The sequence below is a fragment of the Phocoena sinus genome, chromosome 8, assembly GCF_008692025.1.
Source record: "Phocoena sinus isolate mPhoSin1 chromosome 8, mPhoSin1.pri, whole genome shotgun sequence".
Taxonomy (NCBI): domain Eukaryota; kingdom Metazoa; phylum Chordata; class Mammalia; order Artiodactyla; family Phocoenidae; genus Phocoena; species Phocoena sinus.
The window spans coordinates 66196097-66217771 of NC_045770.1; the positions used below are offsets into that span (position 1 = coordinate 66196097).

General features: G+C 35.0%; 1 protein-coding gene across 10 annotated transcripts in view; it reads left to right on the forward strand.

Moving 5' to 3' along the window:
- USP47 (ubiquitin specific peptidase 47) overlaps window positions 1-21675 on the forward strand; it is a 122117-nt gene that overhangs the window by 73009 nt on the left and 27433 nt on the right. For 9 of the 10 annotated variants that reach the window (XM_032639103.1, XM_032639110.1, XM_032639111.1 and 6 more), the window contains 6 exons: window positions 15648-15743; window positions 15830-15982; window positions 18352-18519; window positions 20340-20471; window positions 20916-20992; window positions 21582-21637. In XM_032639103.1, the coding sequence (XP_032494994.1) occupies window positions 15648-15743; window positions 15830-15982; window positions 18352-18519; window positions 20340-20471; window positions 20916-20992; window positions 21582-21637 (682 nt within the window). The remainder of the gene's footprint in view (window positions 1-15647; window positions 15744-15829; window positions 15983-18351; window positions 18520-20339; window positions 20472-20915; window positions 20993-21581; window positions 21638-21675) is intronic. The other variant, XM_032639106.1, reaches the window with a different exon arrangement.

Genomic DNA, 21675 nt, shown 5'->3' on the forward strand with positions numbered 1-21675 from the left:
TTCCAAAAAACAGAAAGGAAAGAACCCTTCTCAGTGTATTTTATGAAGCTAGTCTTATCCTCATACTAAACCAGACAGAGACAGTTAAAACTACAACAATAACAACAACAAAAAACAAAACAAGACACCAAAAAACTATGACCAAGCCACTATTCTTTATATATATATATACACACACACACACACACATATATATCTTTATTGGAGTATAATTGATTTACAATGTTGTGTTAGTTTTTGCTATACAACAAAGTGAATCATCTGTATGTATACATATATCCTCATATCCCCTCCCTCTTGCATCTCCCTCCCACCCTCCCTATCCCACCCCTCTAGGTGGTCACAGCACGGAGCTAATCTCCCTGTGCTATGCAGCTGCTTCCCACTAGCTATCTGTTTTACATTTGGTAGTGTATATATGTCAGTGCCACTCATTCACTTTGTCCCAGCTTACCCTTCTCCCTCCCCATGTCCTCAAGTCCATTCTGTACATCTGTGTTTTTATTCCTGTCCTGCCCCTAGATTCTTCAGAACTATTTGTTTTTTGAGATTCCACATATATATTAGCATATGATATTTGTTTTTCTCTTTCTGACTTACTTCACTCTGTATGACAGACTAGGTCCATCCACCTCACTACAAGTAACTCAATTTCATTTCTTTTTATGGCTGAGTAATAGTCCATTGTATATATGTGCCACATCTTCTTTATCCATTCATCTGTCAGTGGGCACTTAGGTTGCTTCCATGTCCTGGCTATTGTAAATAGTGCTGCAATGAACATTGTGGTACATGATGCTTTTTGAATTATGGTTTTCTCAGGGTATATGCCCAGTAGTGGGATTACTGGGTTGTATGGTAGTTCTATTCTTAGATTTTTAAGGAACCTCTGTACTGTTCTCCATAGTGGCTATATCAGTTTACATTCCCACCAACAGTGGAAGAGGGTTCCTTTTTCTCCACACCCTTTCCAGCATTTACTGTTTCTATATTTTTTGATGATGGCCATTCTGACCAGTGTGAGGTGATACCTCATTGTGGTTTTGATTTGCATTTCTCTAATGATTAGTGATGTTGAGCATCCTTTCATTTGCTTGTTGGCAATCTATATGTCTACTTAGGAGAAATGTCTATTCATGTCTTCTGCCCATTTTTGGATTGGGTTGTTTGTTTTTCTGATATTGAGCTGTATAAGCTGCTTTTATATTTTGGAGGTTAATCCTTTGTCAGTTGCTTTGTTTGGAAGTATTTTCTCCCATTCTGAGGGTTGTCTTTTCGTCTTGTTTATGGTTTCCTTTGCTGTGCAAAAGCTTTTAAGTTTCATTAGCTCCCATTTGTTTATTTTTTATTTTATTTCCTTTTCTCTAGGTAGTGGGTCAAAAAGGATCTTGCTGTGATTTATGTCATAGAGCATTCTGCCTATATTTTCTTCTAAGAGTTTTATAGTGTCTTGACTTAAATTTAAGTCTTTAATCCATTATGAGGGTTTTTTTGTATGGTGTTAGGAAGTGTTCTAATTTCGTTCTTTTACATGTAGCTATCCAGTTTTCCCAGCACCACTTATTGAAGAGGCTGTCTTTTCTCCATTGTATATTCTTTCCTCCTTTATCAAAGATAAGGTGACCATATGTGCATGGGTTTATCTCTGGCAAGCGAGTATTCTTAATGCATATAGATGGGAAATCTTTGTCAAATTATTACCAAATAGAATTAAGCAATATATAAGGAGAATTATATACCATGTCTAAGTAGAGGTCATTCTAGGGATTCAAGGCTTGTCAGTATGTAAAAAATCAATGACTGTAATCTAGCATATTAACAGACAAAAGAAGAAAATTCACATGATCATATCAATTGACTTAGAAAAAGTACGTGACAAAGTTCAATATCCACTTCTGATAAAAAAAACTATCTGAAAACTAGTAATGGAGGATAATTTTCTCAACCTGGTAAAGAATGTATTGAGAAATTTAGAGCTACCATCGTACTTCATGGTGAAAGATGGAATATTTTCTCCCTAAAACATCAAGGTTATCTAGGCAAGGATGTCTGCTGTCACTCTTATTCAGTTCAGTACTGGAAATCATAGCCAGTACAGTAAGGCAAGAAGAGGAAATAAAAGGCATACCAATAAAAGGAAGAAATAAAATTGTTCCCCCCCCTTTTTATTTATTTTTGAATTTTATTTATTTATTTATTTATTTATTTTTATTTTTTATACAGCAGGTTCTTATCAGTTATCTATTTTATATATATTAAGCATATATAGGTCAATCCCAATCTCCCAGTGCATCCCCCCGAGCCTGCTTTACCCCCTTGGTGTCCATAAGTTTGTTCTCTACATCTGTGTCTCTATTTCTGCCTTGCAGACTGGCTCATCTGTACCATTTTTCTAGATTCCACGTATATGCATTCATAAATGATATTTGTTTTTCTCTTTTGATTTATTTCACTCTGTATGGCAATCTCTACAAATGACCCAATTTCATTCCTTTTTATGGCTGAGTAATATTCTGTTGTATATACATACCATATCTTCTTTATCCATTCGTCTGTCTATGGGCATTTAGGTTGCTTCCATGACCTGGCTATTGAACATTGGGGTGCATGTGTCTTTTTGAATTATGGTTTTCTCTGGGTATATGCCCAGTAGTGGGTTTCCTGCGTCATTTGGTAATTCTATTTTTAGTTTTTTAAGGAACCTCCCTACTCTTCATAGTGGCTGTATCAGTTTACATTCCCACCCAACAGTGCAAGAGGGTGCTCTTTTTTCCACACCCTCTCCAGCATTTGTTGTTTGTGGATTTTCTGATGATGCCCATTCTGACCAGTGTGAGGTGATACCTCATTGTAGTTTTGATGTGCATTTCTCTAATAATTTGTGATGTTGAGCAGCTGTTCATGTGACTCGTGGCCATCTGTATGTCTTCTTTGGAGAAATATCTATTTAGGTCTAATGCCCATTTTTGGATTCTTTTGTTTGTTTTTTTGATATTGAGCTACATGAGCTATTTATATATTTTGGATATTAATCCTTTGTTGATTCGTTTGCACATATTTTCTCACATTCTGAGGGTTGTCTTTTCAACTTGTTTATAGTTTCCTTTGCTGTGCAAAAGTTTTTAAGTTTCATTAGGTCCCATTTGTTTACTTTTGTTTTTGCTTCCATTTCTCTAGGAGGTGGGTCAAAAAAGATCTTGCTGTGATTTACGTCAAAGAGTGTTCTTCCTATGTTTTCCTCTAAGAGTTTTATAGTATCCAGTCTTACATTTAGGTCTTTAATCTATTTTGAGTTTATTTTTGTGTGTGGTGTTAGGGAGTGTTCTAATTTCATTCTTTTACATGTAGCTGTCCAGTTTTCTCAGCACCACTTACTGAAGACACTGTCTTTTTTCCATTGTGTATCCTTGCCTCCTTTGTCATAGATTAGTTGACCATAGGTGTGTGGGTTTATCTCTGGGCTTTCTAGCCTGTTCCACTGATCCATATTTCTGGTTTTGTGCCAGTACCATATTGTCTTGATTACTGTAGCTTTGTAGTATAGTCTGAATTCAGGGAGTCTGATTCCTCCAGTTCCATTTTTTTCTCTCAAGATTGCTTTGGCTATTTGGGGTCTATTGTGTCTTCATACAAATTTTAAGATTTTTTGTTCTAGTTCTGTAAAAAAATGCCATTGGTAATTTGATAGGGATTGCTTTGAATCTGTAGATTGCTTTGGGTAGTATAGTCATTTTCACAATATTGATTCTTCCAATCCATGAACATGGTATATCTCTCCATCTGTTTGTCATCTTTGATTTCTTTCATCAGCGTCTTATAGTTTTCTGAGTACAGGGCTTTTACCTCCCTTGGTAGGTTTATTCCTAAGTATTTTATTCTTTTTGTTACAGTGGTACATGGGATTGTTTCCTTTATTTCTCTTTCTGATTTTTCATTGTTGGTGTATAGGAATGCCAGTGATTTCTGTGCATTAATTTTGTATCCTGCAACCTTACCAAATTCATTGATTAGTTCTAGTAGTTTTCCGGTGGCATCTTTAGGATTTTCTATATATAGTATCATGTCATCTGCATACAGTGACAGTTTTACTTTTTTTCCAATTTGTATTCCTTTTATTTCGTTTTCTTCTCTGATTGCCGTGTCTAGGACTTCCAAAGCTATGTTGAATAATAATAGTGAGAGTGGACATCCTTGTCTTGTTCCTGATCTTAGAGGAAATGCTTTCAGTTTTTCACCATTAAGAATGATGTTTGCTGTGGGTTTGTTGTATATGGACTTTATGATGTTGAGGTAGGTTCCCTCTTTGCCCACATTCTGGAGAGTTTTTATCATCATTGTGTGTTGAATTTTTTCAAAAGCTTTTTCTGCATCTATTGAGATGATTATATGGTTTTTATTCTTCAATTTGTTTATATGGTTTATAACATTGATTGATTTGCATATACTGAAAAATCCTTGCATCCCTGTGATAAATCCCACTTGATCATGGTGTATGATCCTTTTAATGTACTGTTGGATTCTGTTTGCTAGTATTTTGTTGAGGTTTTTTGCATCTATATTCATCAGTGATATTGGTCTGTAATTTTCTTTTTCTGTAGTATCTTTGTCTGGTTTTGTTATCAGGGTGATGGTGGCCTCATAGAATGAGTGTGGGAGTGTTTCTTCCTTTGCTATATTTTGGAAGAGTTTGAGAGGATGGGAGTTAGCTCTTCTCTAAATGTTTTATAGAATTCACCTGTGAAGCCATCTGGTCCTGGACTTTTGTTTGTTGGAAGATTTTTAATCACAGTGTCAATTTCATTCCTTGTGATTCATGTGTTCATATTTTCTGTTTACTCCTGGTTCTTTCTTGGAAGGTTATACCTTTCTAAGAATTTGTCCATTTTATTGGCATAGAGTTGCTTGTAGTAGTCTCTTAGGGTGCTTTGTATTTCTGCCAGGTCTGTTGTAACTTCCCCTTTCTCATTTCTAATTTTATTGATTTGAGTCCTCTTCCTCCTTTTCTTGATGAGTGTGGCTAAAAGTTTGTCAATTTTGTTTATCTTCTCAAATTACCAGCTTTTATTTTTATTGATCTTGCTATTTTTTTTTGTTTGTTTCTATTTCGTTTATTTCTGCTCTGATCTTTATGATTTCTTTCCTTCTACTGACTTTGGGTTTTGTTTGTTCTTCTTTCTCTAGTTCCATTAGGTGTAAGGTTAGATTGTTTATTTGAGATTTTTCTTGTTTCTTGAGGTAGGATTGTATTGCTATAAACTTCCCTCTTAGAACTGCTTTTGCTGCAACCCATAGATTTTGGATCATCATGTTTTCATTGTCATTTGTCTCTAGGTATTTTTTTATTTCCTCTTTGATGTCCTTAGTGATTTCTTGGTTATTTAGAAATGTATTGTTTAGCCTCTGTGTGTTTGTGTTTTTTACGTTTTGTTCCCTGTAATTGATTTCTAATCTTAGAGTGTTGTGGTCGGAAAAGATGCTTGACATGATTTCAATTTCTTTTTTTTTTTAATTTATTTATTTTTTTACTTATTTATTTTGGGCTGTGTTGGGTCTTCATTGCTGTGCATGGGCTTTCTCTAGTTTTGGTGAGTGGGGGCTACTCTTCGTTGCAGTGCATGGGCCTCTCACTGCAGTGCCGTCTCTTGTTGTGGAGCATGGACTCTAGGCACGCAGGCTTCAGTAGCTGTGGCACGCAGTCTTGGTAGTTGTGGCTCGTGGGCTCTAGAGCGCAGGCTCAGTAGTTGTGGCGCACGGGGTTAGTTGCTCTGCGGGATGTGGGATCTTCTGGGACCAGTGCTCGAACCCATGTCCCCTCCATTGGCAGGCGGATTCTTAACCACTGCGCCACCAGAGAAGCCCGATTTCAATTTTCTTAATTTTGCCAAGGCTTGATTTGTGACCCAAGATGTGATCTGTCCAGGAGAATGTTCCATGTGCACTTGAGTATAAATTGTAATCTGCTGTTATTGGCTGGAATGTCATATAAATATCAAATCTATCTGGTCTATTGTGTCATTTAAAACTTGTGTTTCCTTATTAATTTTCTGTCTGGATGATCTGTCCATTGGTGTAAGTGAGGTGTTAAAGTCCCCCACTATTATTGTGTTACTGCCGATTTCCTCTTTTAGAGCTGTTAGCAGTTGCCTTAATGTGTATTGAGGTGCTCCTATGTTGGGTTCATATATATTTATAATTATTATATCTTTTTATTGGACTGATCCCTTGATCATTATGTAGTGTCTTTCCTTTTCTCTTGTAATATTTTTTATTTTAAAGTCCATTTTATCGTATATGAGGATTGCTACTCCAGCTTTCCTTTGATTTCCATTTCCATGGAATATCTTTTCCATCCCCTCACTTTCATTCTGTATGTGTCCCTAGGTCTGAAGTGGGTCTCTTGTAGACAGCATATATATGGGTCTTGTTTTTGTATCCATTCAGCGAGCCTATGTCTTCTGTTTGGAGCATTTAATCCATTCACGTTTAAGGTAATTATCGATATGTATGTTCCTATGACCATTTTCTTATTTGTTATGGGTTTGTTTTTGTAGGTCCTTTTCTTCTCTTGTGTTTCCCACTTAGAGAAGTTCCTTTAGCATTTGTTCTAGAGCTAGTTTGGTGGTGCTGAATTCTCTTAGCTTTTGCTTGTCTGTAAAGCTTTTGATTTCTCTGTCGAATCTGAATGAGATCCTTGCTGGGTAGAGTAATCTTGGTTGTATGTTCTTCCCTTTCATCACTTTAAATATATCATGCCACTCCCTTCTGGCTTGTAGAGTTTCTGCTGAGAGATCAGCTGTTAACCTTATGGGAGTTCCCTTGTATGTTATTTGTCATTTTTCCCTTGTTGCTTTCAATAATTTTTCTTTGTCTTTAATTTTTGTCAGTTTGATTACTATGTATCTCAGCATGTTTCTCCTTGGGTTTATCCTGCTTGGGACTCTGCGCTTCCTGGAGTTGGGTGGCCAGTTCCTTTCCCATGTTAGGGAAGTTTTCAACTATAATCTCTTCAAATATTTTCTTGGGTTCTTTCTCTCTCTCTTCTCCTTCTGGGACCCCTATAATGTGAATGTTTTTGCATTTAATGTTGTCCCAGGGGTCTCTTAGGCTCTCTTCATTTCTTTTCATTCTTTTTTCTTTATTCTGTTCCACGGCAGTGAATTCCACCATTCTGTCTTCCAGGTCACTTATCCATTCTTCTGCTTCTGTTATTCTGCTATTGATTCCTTGTAGTGTATTTTTCATTTCAGTTCTTGTATTGTTCATCTCTGTTTGTTCTTTAATTCTTCTAGGTGTTTGTTCTTTAATTCTTCTACATCTTTGTTAAACATTTCTTGCACCTTCTCAATCTTTGCTTACATTCTTTTTCTGTGGTCCTGCATCATCTTCACTATCATTGTTCTCAATTCTTTTTCTGGAAGGTTGCCTATCTCTGCTTCATTTAGTTGTTTTTCTGGGGTTTTATCTTGTTCCTTCATCTGGGACATAGCCTCTGCCTTTTCATCTTGTCTATCTTTCTGTGAATGTGGTTTTCATTGCAGTGGCTGTAGGATTGCGATTCTTCTTGCTTCTACTGTCTGCCCTCTGGTGGATGAGGCTATCTAAGAGGCTTGTGCAGGCTTCCTGATGGGAGGGTCTGTTGGTGGGTATAGCTGGGTGTTGTTCTGGTGGGCAGAGCTCAGTAAATCTTTAATTTGCTTGTCTGCTGATGGGTGGGGCCGAGTTCCCTCCCTGTTAGTTGTTTGGCCTGAGGTGACCCAGCACTGGAGCTTACAGGCTTTTTGGTGGGGCTAATGGTAGACTCCGTGAGGACTCATGCCAAGGATTACTTCCCAGGTAGGTCTGATTCATTTTCCTATGGGGTCACTGTTCCTTCCCCCTGGGTCCTGATGTACACACTATGTGTGTGCTCTCCAAATGTGGAGTCTGTTTCCCCCAGTTTTGTCAAAGTCCTGCAGTCAAATCCCCCTAGCCTTCAAAGTCTTATTCTCTGGGAAGTCCTCCTCCCATTGCCGGACCTCTAGGTTGGGATGCCTGATGTGGGGCTCAGAACCTTCATTCCAGTGGGTGGACTTCTGTGGTATAATTGTTCTCTAGTTTATGAGTCACTCACCCGTGGTTATGCGATATGATTTTATTGTGATTGCGCCCTTCCTACCGTCTCATTGCGGCTTCTCCTTTGTCTTTGGTTGTGGGGTATCTTTTTTTGTGAGTTCCAGTATCTTACTGTCGATGAATGTCCAGCAGTTATTTGTGATTCCAGTGCTCTCGCAAGAGGGAGTGAGCACACGTCCTTCTACTCCGCCATCCTGAACCACTCTTACCTGCTCCCCCACCTTTTTTAAACAGCATAATATTTTGTATAGAAAACGTGAAGACATTTACCAAAACAAAACCCTAGAACTAATAATTGAGTTTAATAGGTAGCAGGATATAAGATAAACATACAAAAATCAATTGTATTTCAAAACTACTAGCAATGAAATGTGGAAAGTGAAATTAAAAATACAATACCATTTATAGTTGTGGGGCAAAAAAAGCCTTTAGGTGTAAATCTAGCAAAATATGTACTGGACCTATGTGCTGGAAACTATAAATTCTGAAAAGAATATTTAAGTAAAGGGAGAGACATACTGTCCTCATTGATTGGAATATTCACATGGTAAAGACGTAGATTCTCCCCCAAATTGTATAATTTTAATGAAATTCCTTTCAAAATCTGAGAAGATTTTTCAAGCTCATTCTAAAAAAAGTAGCTAGAATAGCTAAGAGAATTTTGGAAAAAGAATAAAGTAGGAGAAATCAGTCTCCTTGATCTCAAGACTTATTATATAGCTACAGTAATCAAGACTGTATGGTATTGGAGGAATAGACAAATAGATCAGTGGAACATAATAGAAAACCCAGAACTAGATCCGTATAAACATGCCCAGCTGATTTTTTTAGAATTGCACAGTGCAGTTCAATTCAGCAAGGATGGTCTTTTAAACAAATGATGTTGAAACCATTAGGAATTCATATATACAAAAATGAACCTTTACTTAAACCTCACAGCTTGTAAAAAAATTAACTCAAAATGGATCATAGACTTTAAAAAAATGTAGTTACAAACTTTTAGAAATAAAACACAGGGAAAAATCCTCTAGAAAAAGGGTCAAGCAGTGAATTCTTAGACTTGATACCAAAAAGTGCAATCCAGAAAGGGAAAAATTGACAAGTTGTATCTCAACAAAATTTTAAAACACTTGTTCTTTGAAAGCCCATGTGATGAAGGTAAGAGAAGCTACAGACTGGGAGAACATATTTGGAAACCCCATATCTGACAAAGGACTAGTATCTAGAATACATAAAGACGTCTCAAAACACAATAGTAAAAAATGATAACAGTCCATTTAGACAGTTGGCAAAAGACATAAACAACATTTCATGTAAGAGGATAGGCAGATATCAAATAAATACTGGAACAGATGTTCAACATCACTAGGGAAGTGCAAATTCAAACCATAATGAAGATAACACTCTCTACCAACAGAATGGCTAAAATAAAAAATAATGGCAGCACAAAAAGCTGACAACAGTGTGGAGGAACTGGATCACTCATGTTTTTGGTGGGAATGTGAAAAGTTACAGGCAGTTTCTCATAAAACTAAACATGAAATTATCATAAGCTCCAGCAATTGTACTCTTGGTTATTTATCCCAGAGAAACGAAAACTTATCAAATATTCATAATGTCTTTATTTTTAATATTCTGTAACTGGAATCAACCCAGATGTCCTTCAACAAGTAAATGGTTTAACACACTGTGGTACAAACAAACCATAGAATACTACTTAACAATAAAAAGGGACAAACTACCGATACACACAGAAACTTGAATGAATCTCCAGGGAATTATGCTGAGTGACAAAAACCAATCTCAAAAGGTTACATATGGTTCCATTTATATAACATTCTTGATAAAACAAAATTTTAGAACTGGGAGATGGGTTAATTATTGCCAGAGCTTGTAGATTAGTTGGCACCAGGGGAAGGATGGGTAGGTGGTTACTATAAAAGGACAACATGAGGGATCCTTGTGGTGTAGGAACTGTTCAGTCTCTTGACTATGGTGGTGGATATATAAGCCTATACAGGTAATAACATTGTAAAGAACTTACTACACACACATAGACAGACAAATGAGTACACTGAAACTGAGAAAATTGGAATAAGATTGGTGGGTTATATCAATGTCAGTATCCTGATTGTGTTATTATACTGTAGTTTTGCAAAATGTTATCAAATGGAGGAATGGCAAAGTGTACAGGAGGCTCTGTATTATTTCTTATAATTGTATGTGAATCATCAGTTATCACAACAACTGCAATTAAAAGTAGATGACTTAAGTAAAAGTAGAGTTCTTTTCCTAGTTTTAAAGATAAAACTATATATTCTGGGAAAGATAGTTGACTCTCTGTAAAGAAGACATGTAACTGTATTTCAATGGCACAGAATTGCTAAGTATGTCGCAATCAGAAAATAGTTATCAGTAGTGGTTCTAATTTATCTTCAGTAGTTCAGTCTGAAAAATAAAGTATTATATTTTAGCAACCATTTCTTCATTCAAGCTGAAGTAGATGTTGAATGATGGAGAAAGAATTTTATATATAAGTTAAGAGTAAAAATAAGTGAGAGGATTTATATACCATTCCTTGGTTCTATCTTTTGATTGCACTGTACCTAGATTTTCTGTATTTCTTACTCAGAGAACTAAGGATGTAAGAATTCTCTATGTTCTATTCTGAACGCTGGAGATCAGGGTCTAAAAAACTCTGCACAATTACACTTTGTATAATATATAAGGAGGTGTAAGCTCTAGAAAATAAAACTATTATCTTCACTCTGGAATGATGAAAAACAATCACAGTCGACCCAAAGCTAGTTTGGAAACATGACACAAGAATAACGTACTCAAGAGGACAGCTCGTGGTAAGCAGTAGTTTTTTTGTGTGTATTAATAAAGGCATAATGTTTATTATATTTTCCATTTTTATGATCCATAACTTATTTTTTGTTACCTAAAATATAGTTTGGCATGATTTTTAGTTATCTTGTACATCACATTAAGTGAAGACAAATGTATATAACCACATTAGCCCATGACTTACATAATTGTTGAATGAATAGATGAGTTGAAGCTAATTTTTATGACTGAATAATTTTATTTATAATTATTCTGGGGTCAACTTTTTAAAAAATGAATAAGAGGCTAAAGAAAATTATTAATATAGCTTTAACTGTTTTCTAAATCTAAAGGAAAATGGTGGCTACCTCAATCTCCATATCTCCACATATCCTCCCAAAACCATAGGCTAGAAGGAACACAAATGAAACCCAACTAACCCATACTTTCTGGATTGCTAGGAGACAATGACATGAACTTCAGATTACCTGAAAGTAGCAAACTTATCAAGTGCCAGTGGAGCTTCCACTACTGCTGCAAGTCTGTATATGTGGAGAGTATGAAGTGGGATGTTTTAGAGACTATGAAACAGAAGAGAGGGGACTGGAAGACTTAAACAAAATGAAGACAGAATCACCCTCAAAAAGAGAAAGTACAACAGTATGTGCCAAAATAGTGAACACAGACTGGGACTTGGTAGTTTATAATACCAGCTACCAGGAAGGAGTTTTAGAGCATGTAGTAATTTAGGAAGTGGCAGCCTTAGAGGAATTTTGCTTCTAGAGAAGGAGATAAACAGAGACGGGGTGATGCCACTGAGTCCTAGCAGTGAGGAGAAAACAAGAAGAAGAAGAAAAATAAAGGGTTCTGCAAAATGAAAGAAGACACCAACCTCTTTTCCCCCATTACCCATTCAAGAAATTACACTTCACTAAGTTGACAGAAGGTACTCACAAACTAAAGAATGCTGTCCACAAAATGAGTAAGGGAAAAATCAAACTTACACAGCACCAGTGTTGGAAGAAAACAGAAAATATGTATTAAATCATTTCAGCTGATGAAAATCTATACACACACAACCTCAAAACCTTAGAAAAATAACCACAAAGTAGCATACTGTAACACAGTAGTCTAGACTAAGTTAAGTATTCTCAAGCAAGCAGAACAGAACTTGGTATCCAAAAATTTAAGGAGAGAAATGGATTAAAGAAAAAACCAAGCAAACAAGAAATGCAATGCAAGCTGATCAAACTCAGGAAGGAAATTTAAAAAAAGACAAGACTACGTTAGAAATGAAGAATTAATTATAAAATGCTCAAGAGAAAATAGAATGGAATGAAAATCTAAGGAAGAACATAGAATGAAAATGAGATAAAGAAGTAAAAATTAGGATCTCAGAGCAAGTGATGGAAAGGAAAGGCTGGCAAAGGAGGTCCAACATAATTGGAATCTGTGAAGAATAAAAATAACTCAGTAGAACAAACCTTATAAACTATAATCCAGGAACACTTTCTGGAAATAGGGGAAATTTAAATCTACCTTTTGAAGGACCCACCACTGTACCTGAAAAATGGGCCTGGAATGATCAACTGAGACATATTTTAGTAAACTGCTAAACTTGAAAGACAAATGGGGCTGGCATCATACTTTTGAAGAGCAACATGCAAATCATGGCAATTTCAAGAAAATCAAGAAAAAGTACAGGCCAAGGATTTGCTATCCAGCCAAGTTCTTCTTCAATTATTATGGCAGTAGAAAATCAACTTTTGAATATTGAAGAACTCATAGACCATTGTATCCATAAGCCTTCTTGAGGAGTTTGTTGGAGGATGATCTCCATCCACCCAAGAGACCACTGGGGAAGCTTCAGCAAAAGGACCGTGAGCATTTAATATACTAAATTGTAGAATTAAGGACTAAATAAAACAAGGGTGAGGACATGGAAAAAAGAAAGTATGAAATGTTACATGTTAAACAACGTACAGAGAATACCATTCTTAAAAAAGGAAGAGAGTGAGAAGGGAAAGTAGAATGAGATCACAGACTTAAATAGGTGGGAGACCAAGGCTACCATTTAAAATTGGCCGACCAGACACTAAAAGCTTAAGTAAGGAAAAGGAAGGATTAAGGGCACTAACAAAAGTACATATAAATGCACTAGAAAAAAATTACTAACCTTCCTAAATACCAAAAGAAAATGTAAAAAATAGCAAAAACACCATGTAGAAAAAGAAACACAGTAAATATTACTTAATAGAGTAGTTAAAATATACAATAGTGACTGAGATGAAACAAAACATCAGTCATATTAAATATGGATGGGCTTAAATTGCCTGTTAAAGGCAAAAGATTTTCAAGTTGGCTTATAAAACAAACATTATATTAAAATTTGGTTTAAACAAGAATCCAATAGTGGATGCTAAACTAAGGTGGAAAGATCTTTAAAGCATAGTAGTTTTGTATGGTCTCCAAGTGTCTCCTTACAAATTGCTTATTAGCCACAAGAGGAAAAAAATAATAACCACATAGTGAAAAAACTGGGTAACACCTTGACCAGGTGATTGAAGTTAATATCACCAGTAAGGATGTTAGGGACATCTTGCCCTTTGACTGTGATACCCTTAGAAGAACACATCATTACTTACTTACATTGGTCTAGTAAGGAATGCATAACCTGAATCTAAGGAACATCAGACAAACCCAAATTGCAGAACATTTTTATGAAATAACTGGCCTCTTCAAAATTGTTAATGTTATGAACAAAAGGCTTTGAAACTGTACCCGACAAAATGAATCTGAAGAGGCAGACAACCAGCCAAATGCAGTCTGTTTTCCTGGATTTGATTCTGTACTGGATGGGGAGAAATACTATAAAGGACATTATTAGGATAATTGACAGAATTGGAATCTGAACTGACACAAGTACTTTACCAATATTAAATTTTCCTGAGTTTGATAACTCTTCTGTTTATGTAAGAATATGTTTTTTCTTAAAAAGTCACATTGAAGTATTAAGAGGAAAAGCATGTATGAACCTACTCTCAAGTGGTTCGGAAAAACACATAATGTGCGTGTGGGTGGGAGAATGATAAAGCAAGGTAGCAAAATGTTAAAAGTTGGTGTGTCTAAGTAAAACGTTTAAGGGAATTTTCTTTAAACTTTTCTCCGGGTTTAAAAGAAGAAGAAGAAAAAAAGATAGCTCTGGCTGTGAACTATAAGCCAGAGATCAATACGTACATATAGCTTAGTTTAGTAAAGTAGAATTTGAGTTACATAATGTTCTCACTCTCCCTTTACCCTCCCCCTGCTTTTTGAAGATATTGAGTGTTTTAACAGTTCAGTAATCCATTCGGAAAGCTCAGCTGATTTGGTATCAGTCTGTGTTAAGCTATAGATGTGATTGCTCTTAAAGCTTTTACCTCTCATGTTTTTAAAGAATTTGCCTTTTTAGTACTTAAAAATATGGGAAAAAAATCCAAAAAAAATCGTTTTCTAAATGTGTCCTTTCCTATGACCTCCTGTAAAACACTTGATTATGTGGAGAAAAGCCAGCTACTTGGTCCCCCTCCCCACCCCATTGGTTCTTCTTGTGTTCTGAGGACCAAATAGGAGATGGATGAAGTTAGAAGCATTTTGTATATTTTTTCATATTTTTTATCTTATTCCAAAATAAGCTATACCAAGCAATATGTGGATAGTAGTTTTTATATGCTTTGCTAGCTGTTTTACAACTAAGTCCATTTTGCTAGATCAAGCTCACTTATCTTTTGAGGAACAACTTGTTCTATATCAAAAATTTTTTGAAGATACTTTGTCTTAATGATTCCACTTCTTCTTTATATGTAATAAATATTGTCAGTAGTTCTACTTAGACCATGTCTGAGGAAAATAGATGACATCAAATGAAATTGTGCAATCCAATCTTGTATGTTGTATCAACTAAAATTTTTTAATTGTGAAAAATCAATGATGAAAAATTACAATAAAAATTTTATGCCTACTGATTCTTCAACAGTATTCATACTGGTTTCTTACTTCTGTCTTAAAGCTGTATGGAGAAAAGAGAACAACATGGTTCCACTAGGTGAACAATCCAGCATCTCTCATACATTTTCAAATGGAGCAGTAGCTGACAAGCAGTGAGAAGGTTGCACAGTGGTTTTCAATCTTTATAATTAGTGCAGTGGTAGCTTACTGACTGACCCTAAATGTAGGGGTTAAGGATAATTATTAGATTTTTTAATGTACAAATAGTATAAATTCTTCAGAGTGCTGGGTTATTAACTGTGCAGTTTAAAATTGTCTCCTTTTACAAGAAGGATGCAGTGACACATGCAACTGCTTTTCTAAGAAGTATGGAATTACTTTTTAATCTAAAGATTGAGGATTTCTATTAGATTATTTAACCAAAAATCACAACATAAAGTCTATGAAAATTAGGTAGAAATGACTAACTGATGTGCAACACTAGGAAACGTAGAGCTCATACAGAATGAAATAAAGTAATTTTTTGCTCAGTGTTTATAATGATAACATCATTTTGCTGTTGATACTTTTTTTCCCCCTTTTTGCATTTTGAATTCCTAATATTCTTGCTGTTCTACATATAAGTATTTTGGTAATTGCAGTGTTTTTATATTCAGGACTTTGTCGTTAACATTATAATACTTTACAATAATTATAAAACAATTTTTTTTTCTAACTAGGAGGAAGCATTGCATGCATTTATTCAGCCAGAGATCCTGGATGGCCCAAATCAATATTTTTGTGAACGTTGTAAGAAGAAGTGTGATGCACGAAAGGTAGATGCCATTTAGAAATTAATACTTAATTATCTGAGATAATATTCAATATTCAATAGATTCCCCCCCACACTTTTTTTTTTTAGGGTCTTCGGTTTTTGCATTTCCCTTATCTGCTGACCTTACAACTGAAAAGATTTGATTTTGATTATACAACCATGCACAGGATTAAATTGAATGATCGGATGACATTTCCCGAGGAACTAGACATGAGTACATTTATTGATGTTGAAGATGAGGTGAATACTTATAAATTATACTTCAGATATTCTTCTTTGATCAGAGTAACTTGTGATATTCTTTGAAATGACAAAAAGGATATTAAATTCTGGAATTATTTCTTTAATTTGTGTGATAATCTTATGTTTCATAACTTTCTTAGTTATTGGAACATACCAGTCTAGAGATGGGCTGCACTTGTGTTTCTGGCACATGATAAACACAGAACAGATATATTGAATGAACGAGCAAACTGGGTAGTATGGCCTTAATTTCTTGTTTTGTCTTAGTGTCTTTTTCAAGCATTAAGGTTTCTGGGTTATTCTCCCTTAAGGTTTACCAGCGCTTAAATTGGCTAGGTTAGAAAGCTAGGTAATAAAGGTATTTTTCTGTGTTTCTTTTTTAATTAGTTTTATTTTTAAATTAAAACTTTTAAAATAAAAAATTTAAAACTATTTAAATATAGTTTGAGAATGGAACTTTGAGGGCACACATAAAGCTCATTAATTTCTTCCACTCATTGACCTCCCCCAACTATCTGGTTCCTCTGTCCTTATCCAGTAAAAGATTCATAATGTCCCACTCTGTTCTCTTGGAAACTCTTCTGATTTAATTATTGGGGATATTTACAATGACTTAACATAGTTGTTACAGAGTGATAAATCTTTCTTATTCTCAAAACTGCCATGAAGTATTTTTTTCTGATTGGAATTCATCACAATAGTTAAAAATACCTTTTCCCGGAGGCTTAAAAATAATTTAAAACATTCTCAAGTTTTATTTATGCTCTTAAGTACTAAGTGGCAAATGTTTTCTGAGCCTCACTTTCCTTGTCTGTAAAGTAAGGATGATAATTGCTTTTCATAGCTTTCATAAGATGAGATTGCCTTAAAGTAAATGTTCATTGAATGGTACCTGTGACCAGGTAACATTCTCTGAAAGGTTTAATTTGAAATAATATCTCAAACACCTGTGCTTAAGCTAGGAAGTCTGTCCAAAGTATACCAAAATTTCAAGGGAGATTCCTACTCAGAGATGAGTATTAGATGGGTTTTCTGTATATTCCAAATGTATTTCTTAAAAAGGGAAGTCTTTTCCAAGGGAGGAAAACTGAGATACAAAGTTTGACCAGAACTTTTAGGTCCATTTCTTGGAAGAAGAGAAGATGTTCTGGCTTAGTTAAAAGGAGTTTCAGGGATGATCTCTTTGGACTTTGTGTAGGATTCTCAAGTTGGTTTTCACCTCCATTTTTCCTTGAACCAAACTTTCTTGAGGGATGAAGACTGTATGTTAGGTGCAGTTCTTACAACAAAATTCTTGGCAAGAAGTTGGTACTTACTACATATTGCTTGGTTAATTCAAGAACTTATAGGCAATGCCTTAAACATATAAAGTGCCTACATCTTAGAGAAGAATTTTCAAACTCTGTATCTAAAATATTAAAGGAGGGGCTTCCCTGGTGGCGCAGTGGTTAAGAATCTGCCTGCCAATGCAGGGGACACAGGTTCAAGCCCTGATCCGGGAAGATTGATTCCACATGCCACGGAACAATTAAGCCTGTGCGCCACTACTACTGAGCCCACGTGCCACAACTACTGAAGCCCGCACGCCTAGAGCTCATGCTCTGCAACAAGAGAGAAGCCTGTGCACCTCAACGAAAAGGAGCCCCCGCTCGCCGCAACTAGAGAAAGCCTGCGCGCAGCAATGAAGACCCAACACAGCCAAAAATAAATAAATAAATCAGTTTATAAAATAAAATATTAAAGGAAAAGGGAGGAAAGAGTTGTTTGAGGATTTCTAGGAAGAATTCTTTAAATTTGTCTGAAAGGGATTTAAAAATCATAAAAGCATGGAAAAGTATTATTTACTGTTGTTACATTTCCCCCTCCTTTAACTGGAGTATAAAGTTCTTGAGGATAGATACAGTGTCTTGTTTTTCTTTCTAATTGTCTGTAATACCTAGCATAGTGATAAACTGAATTGACCTTTTTGTTCAAGAAAGGAGATGATATTCTTTTGGGATTTGAGAACAACAGAAGCTCATTTTGGAGCATAAGTTCTCTGCTTTTATGGTTTTGATGAAAGAAATGGTAATTTTATATAGTTACTTTGCAGCTGTAAACATAAATGGGGTTTAATAGAATTCTGAAACACTAATTTGTTGTATTAAAATTTTAAGGTTGTTAATAGAAATGCTTTTAAAATACACTTTTGTTTAATTTTATTTAAGGTCTCACTTTTTAAGAGAAAATAAATTTGCTTAAAGTAGAATAAGTATTTTTATTAACAATAGCATCATAAATTATGTGGAAAAGCAGCATATAGATTGAAAGGTTTATATTTTCCCTTTATTTAGCTTATAATTGTAAGATAATTATGTTTTATTAAGAAATCTCCTCAGACTGAAAGTTGCACTGACAGTGGAGCAGAAAATGAAGGCAGTTGTCACAGTGATCAAATGAGCAATGATTTCTCCAATGATGATGGTGTTGATGAAGGGATCTGCCTTGAAAGCAATAGTGGAACTGAAAAGATTCCAAAACCTGGACTTGAAAAGGTACTTTTTGTAATTGGTGGTTTTTAGTTGAAAGAGAAAGTAAGGTAATCTCTGAACTGCTATATAATTCTCTTTAAAAGAAATTTAATTGCTATTATTTTTATGCATATATGTGGTCATAATTAAACTTTAGAAAAAAACTACTTACAGGTGGGAGCATTAATTTCTGAGAGGCTGAACTATACCGCTGAAGCAAGCTAAGTGGTGGTGTGGAAAGGGTGCTAGTAGTGAGGAAACCACTTCATTTTGCCTTTAAAGTAGCAGCAAGCCTCTAAATCTTATATCAGAGTTTTCTCATATAGCAAAACAAAGGCATTAGACTAGATTTGTTAATTTAAAAAATTCTGGCTTTGGGACCTTTCCTGAAACAATAAGAGAACTAATCTTTTTTAGGTAGGGGACCCCTCAGTTTTCCTCCCCTCCCCTATGACAGCCCTTAAGAGACTTCAAAAAATGATACAATTCCATGGATTATCATTTGAAAACTACAAGACTGGATAATATCTAGGATAGAATTTTTTTGTTACTAGGTCAGTGATTTTTAAGATTTTATCAAACCATTTCTTTCACATTTGTATAATTTGCTTTATTGAGGGGAGAATTACAGATCAGATGTCTTGAGCATGGTGTGAATAATGAATCACCAGTGTGAAGACTGATCACTAGCTCAAGTCTTACAGAGTCGTATTAAATATAGGGGTTTTTTAAGGCAGTATTTAAGAATGGAGTTTCACTTGCATAAATCTGTTTTTAGATCAAGACCATTAGTCTCACCACCATTACCACTACCCTTTACCTTTTAAAATTATCTGTTTCTTTCAGGGCAGACAGATGAGGTGTGAATTGCTGTGATGAATAATGTAGTGGATACATTATAACTTAGTGTAGAGAACATTGCATTCAAACAAGGGTTGGAAAACTGTGGCTCAAGAGCTAAATCCAACCCCCAACCTGTTTTTCTATATAGACAATTATGTCTATCTTTTTTTTTTGTTTTCCTTATCTTATTCCACTGGATAGGATTTCCCATACAGTGTTGAATAGGAGTGGTGAGAGAGGACACTCTTGCCTTATTCCCAATCTCAGGAGGAAAGTATTCAGTCTTTTGCCATTAAGTATGATATTGGATCTAGATTTTTTTATAGATGTTCTTTATCAGTTTGAGGAGGTTCCTCTCTTCCTAGTTTGTTGAGAGTCTTTATCATGAATGGGTTTGGATTTTGTCAAATGTTGTTTCTGGGTTCAGTTGGTAAGATCATGTAACTTTTCTTCTTTAGCCTGGTTTACATAGGTTGATTTTCTAATGTTGAACCAGCTTTGCATACCTTAGAGTTATCAAATCAATAGATCACTGTATCACAGATATTACATAAATAAATTAGAAGATGTTCAAAATAATTATATACCTTAGCCCTTTTATAAAGGAAGTGGAATCTTATTTGAAATTTTAAAAATGTTATTTGGGATTTGTTGATTTTGATGTGCATATCAGAATGGTCTCATGTTTAACACCTCCTTCTAAAATTTCAGACTGTTATTTTCTTTTTACATAAATATATAAATTTGTATTTCAGTTATGCATTGTTCTAGAGGTTATAGCATAATTAAAATGTGAAGGAATACACTGAATGAAACTTGTGGTATATAAAAATTATGTGGTGAATTACCATTTTAATGATCTTAGAGAAAAGTTGACTTGCCATAAATACAGAGGACAACTAACATGTTAGTTCCCTGTGTTTTAGTAGAGAATAGGAAATATACAAATTAGGGTTTTGTGTTTTTCCTCTGTGCTAACTTACTTTTATTCTTTTCTTTAGAATTCTTTGATCTATGAGCTCTTCTCAGTTATGGTTCATTCAGGGAGTGCTGCTGGTGGTCATTACTATGCTTGTATAAAGTCATTCAGTGATGAGCAGTGGTACAGCTTCAATGATCAACATGTCAGCAGGGTAAGGAGGGATTTTTTAAGATTATTATTCTGAAAGACAGGAGTAGGGATGTTTCTCATCAACAGCAGGGTTTATTAAAAATGAGAGACTCAGTCTGTCCGTTGAAGCATACCAAATCATTAAGACATACCAGATGTCATTCTTTTGTTTTTGTTTTCAGTAAATTTCCTTTGTTTCTTTATTTTGTTTTATTTTGGGCTTGCTGAGTGTTTGCAGAGCTAGACTCCCAGTTTTCTTCTTGCCCTGAGCCTTCACACGGGCTGTCTATTTAAGAGCACTAGAAAAGATTGGCCATTAGTAGCCACTGATTATGATTACATTTTGTGAACTGTTATCTGTGTGGTGGTCCATTTAACTCTGAGGTTAAAACTTGTTACATGTTGACATAAAAGTAATGGTGTTATAGATCTTACAAAAAAAGTAAGTAATGTAACAACTTTTTAGATAACACAAGAGGACATTAAGAAAACACATGGTGGATCTTCAGGAAGCAGAGGCTATTACTCCAGTGCTTTTGCAAGGTAAATAACTTCCTAAGTTTTTCTGTTTATAAATTAGAATTATTTACAGCTTTTCAACATTTTTTTATCACTAAAGAGGTTTAACCCAAGGGTCAACAAACTATAACCTATGGGCCAAATTCAGCCTGCCTTCAGTTTTTGGAAATAAAGTTTTATTGGAACACCATCATACTCATTTGTTTAAATATTGTATGTTGATCTTTTCCCACACAACAGCAGAGTTAAGTAATTTTAGCACACACAGAATAGCTCACAAAGCCTATGACTTTTACTGTCTGGCCCTTTTCCAGAAAAAAATTGCTGACTCCTGACTTACCTGTAGTACTCATTCTAGGACAAAGGTTTTTTGAAGATTTTACTACGTTACCAAGAAAAGATACGGGATTTTCTCATAAATATGTCAGTAAAAGCAAAGTAGTCTCCTTTTTTTTCAAGAACGTTTAAATCTGAACCTGTACAAGAACAGCTACATGATTTTCTAATTGTTTGAAACAACAAAAAAACTATTTAAAATAAATATTTGATGCTAGGAAATGGAATCTTTACAATCTACTTTTTGTCCCTATTAATCTTTTTTATATTTTACTAGCTCCACAAATGCATATATGCTGATATATAGACTGAAGGACCCAGCAAGAAATGCAAGTATGTTGACATATAGTTACTTGATTTTAGTCTGTGTT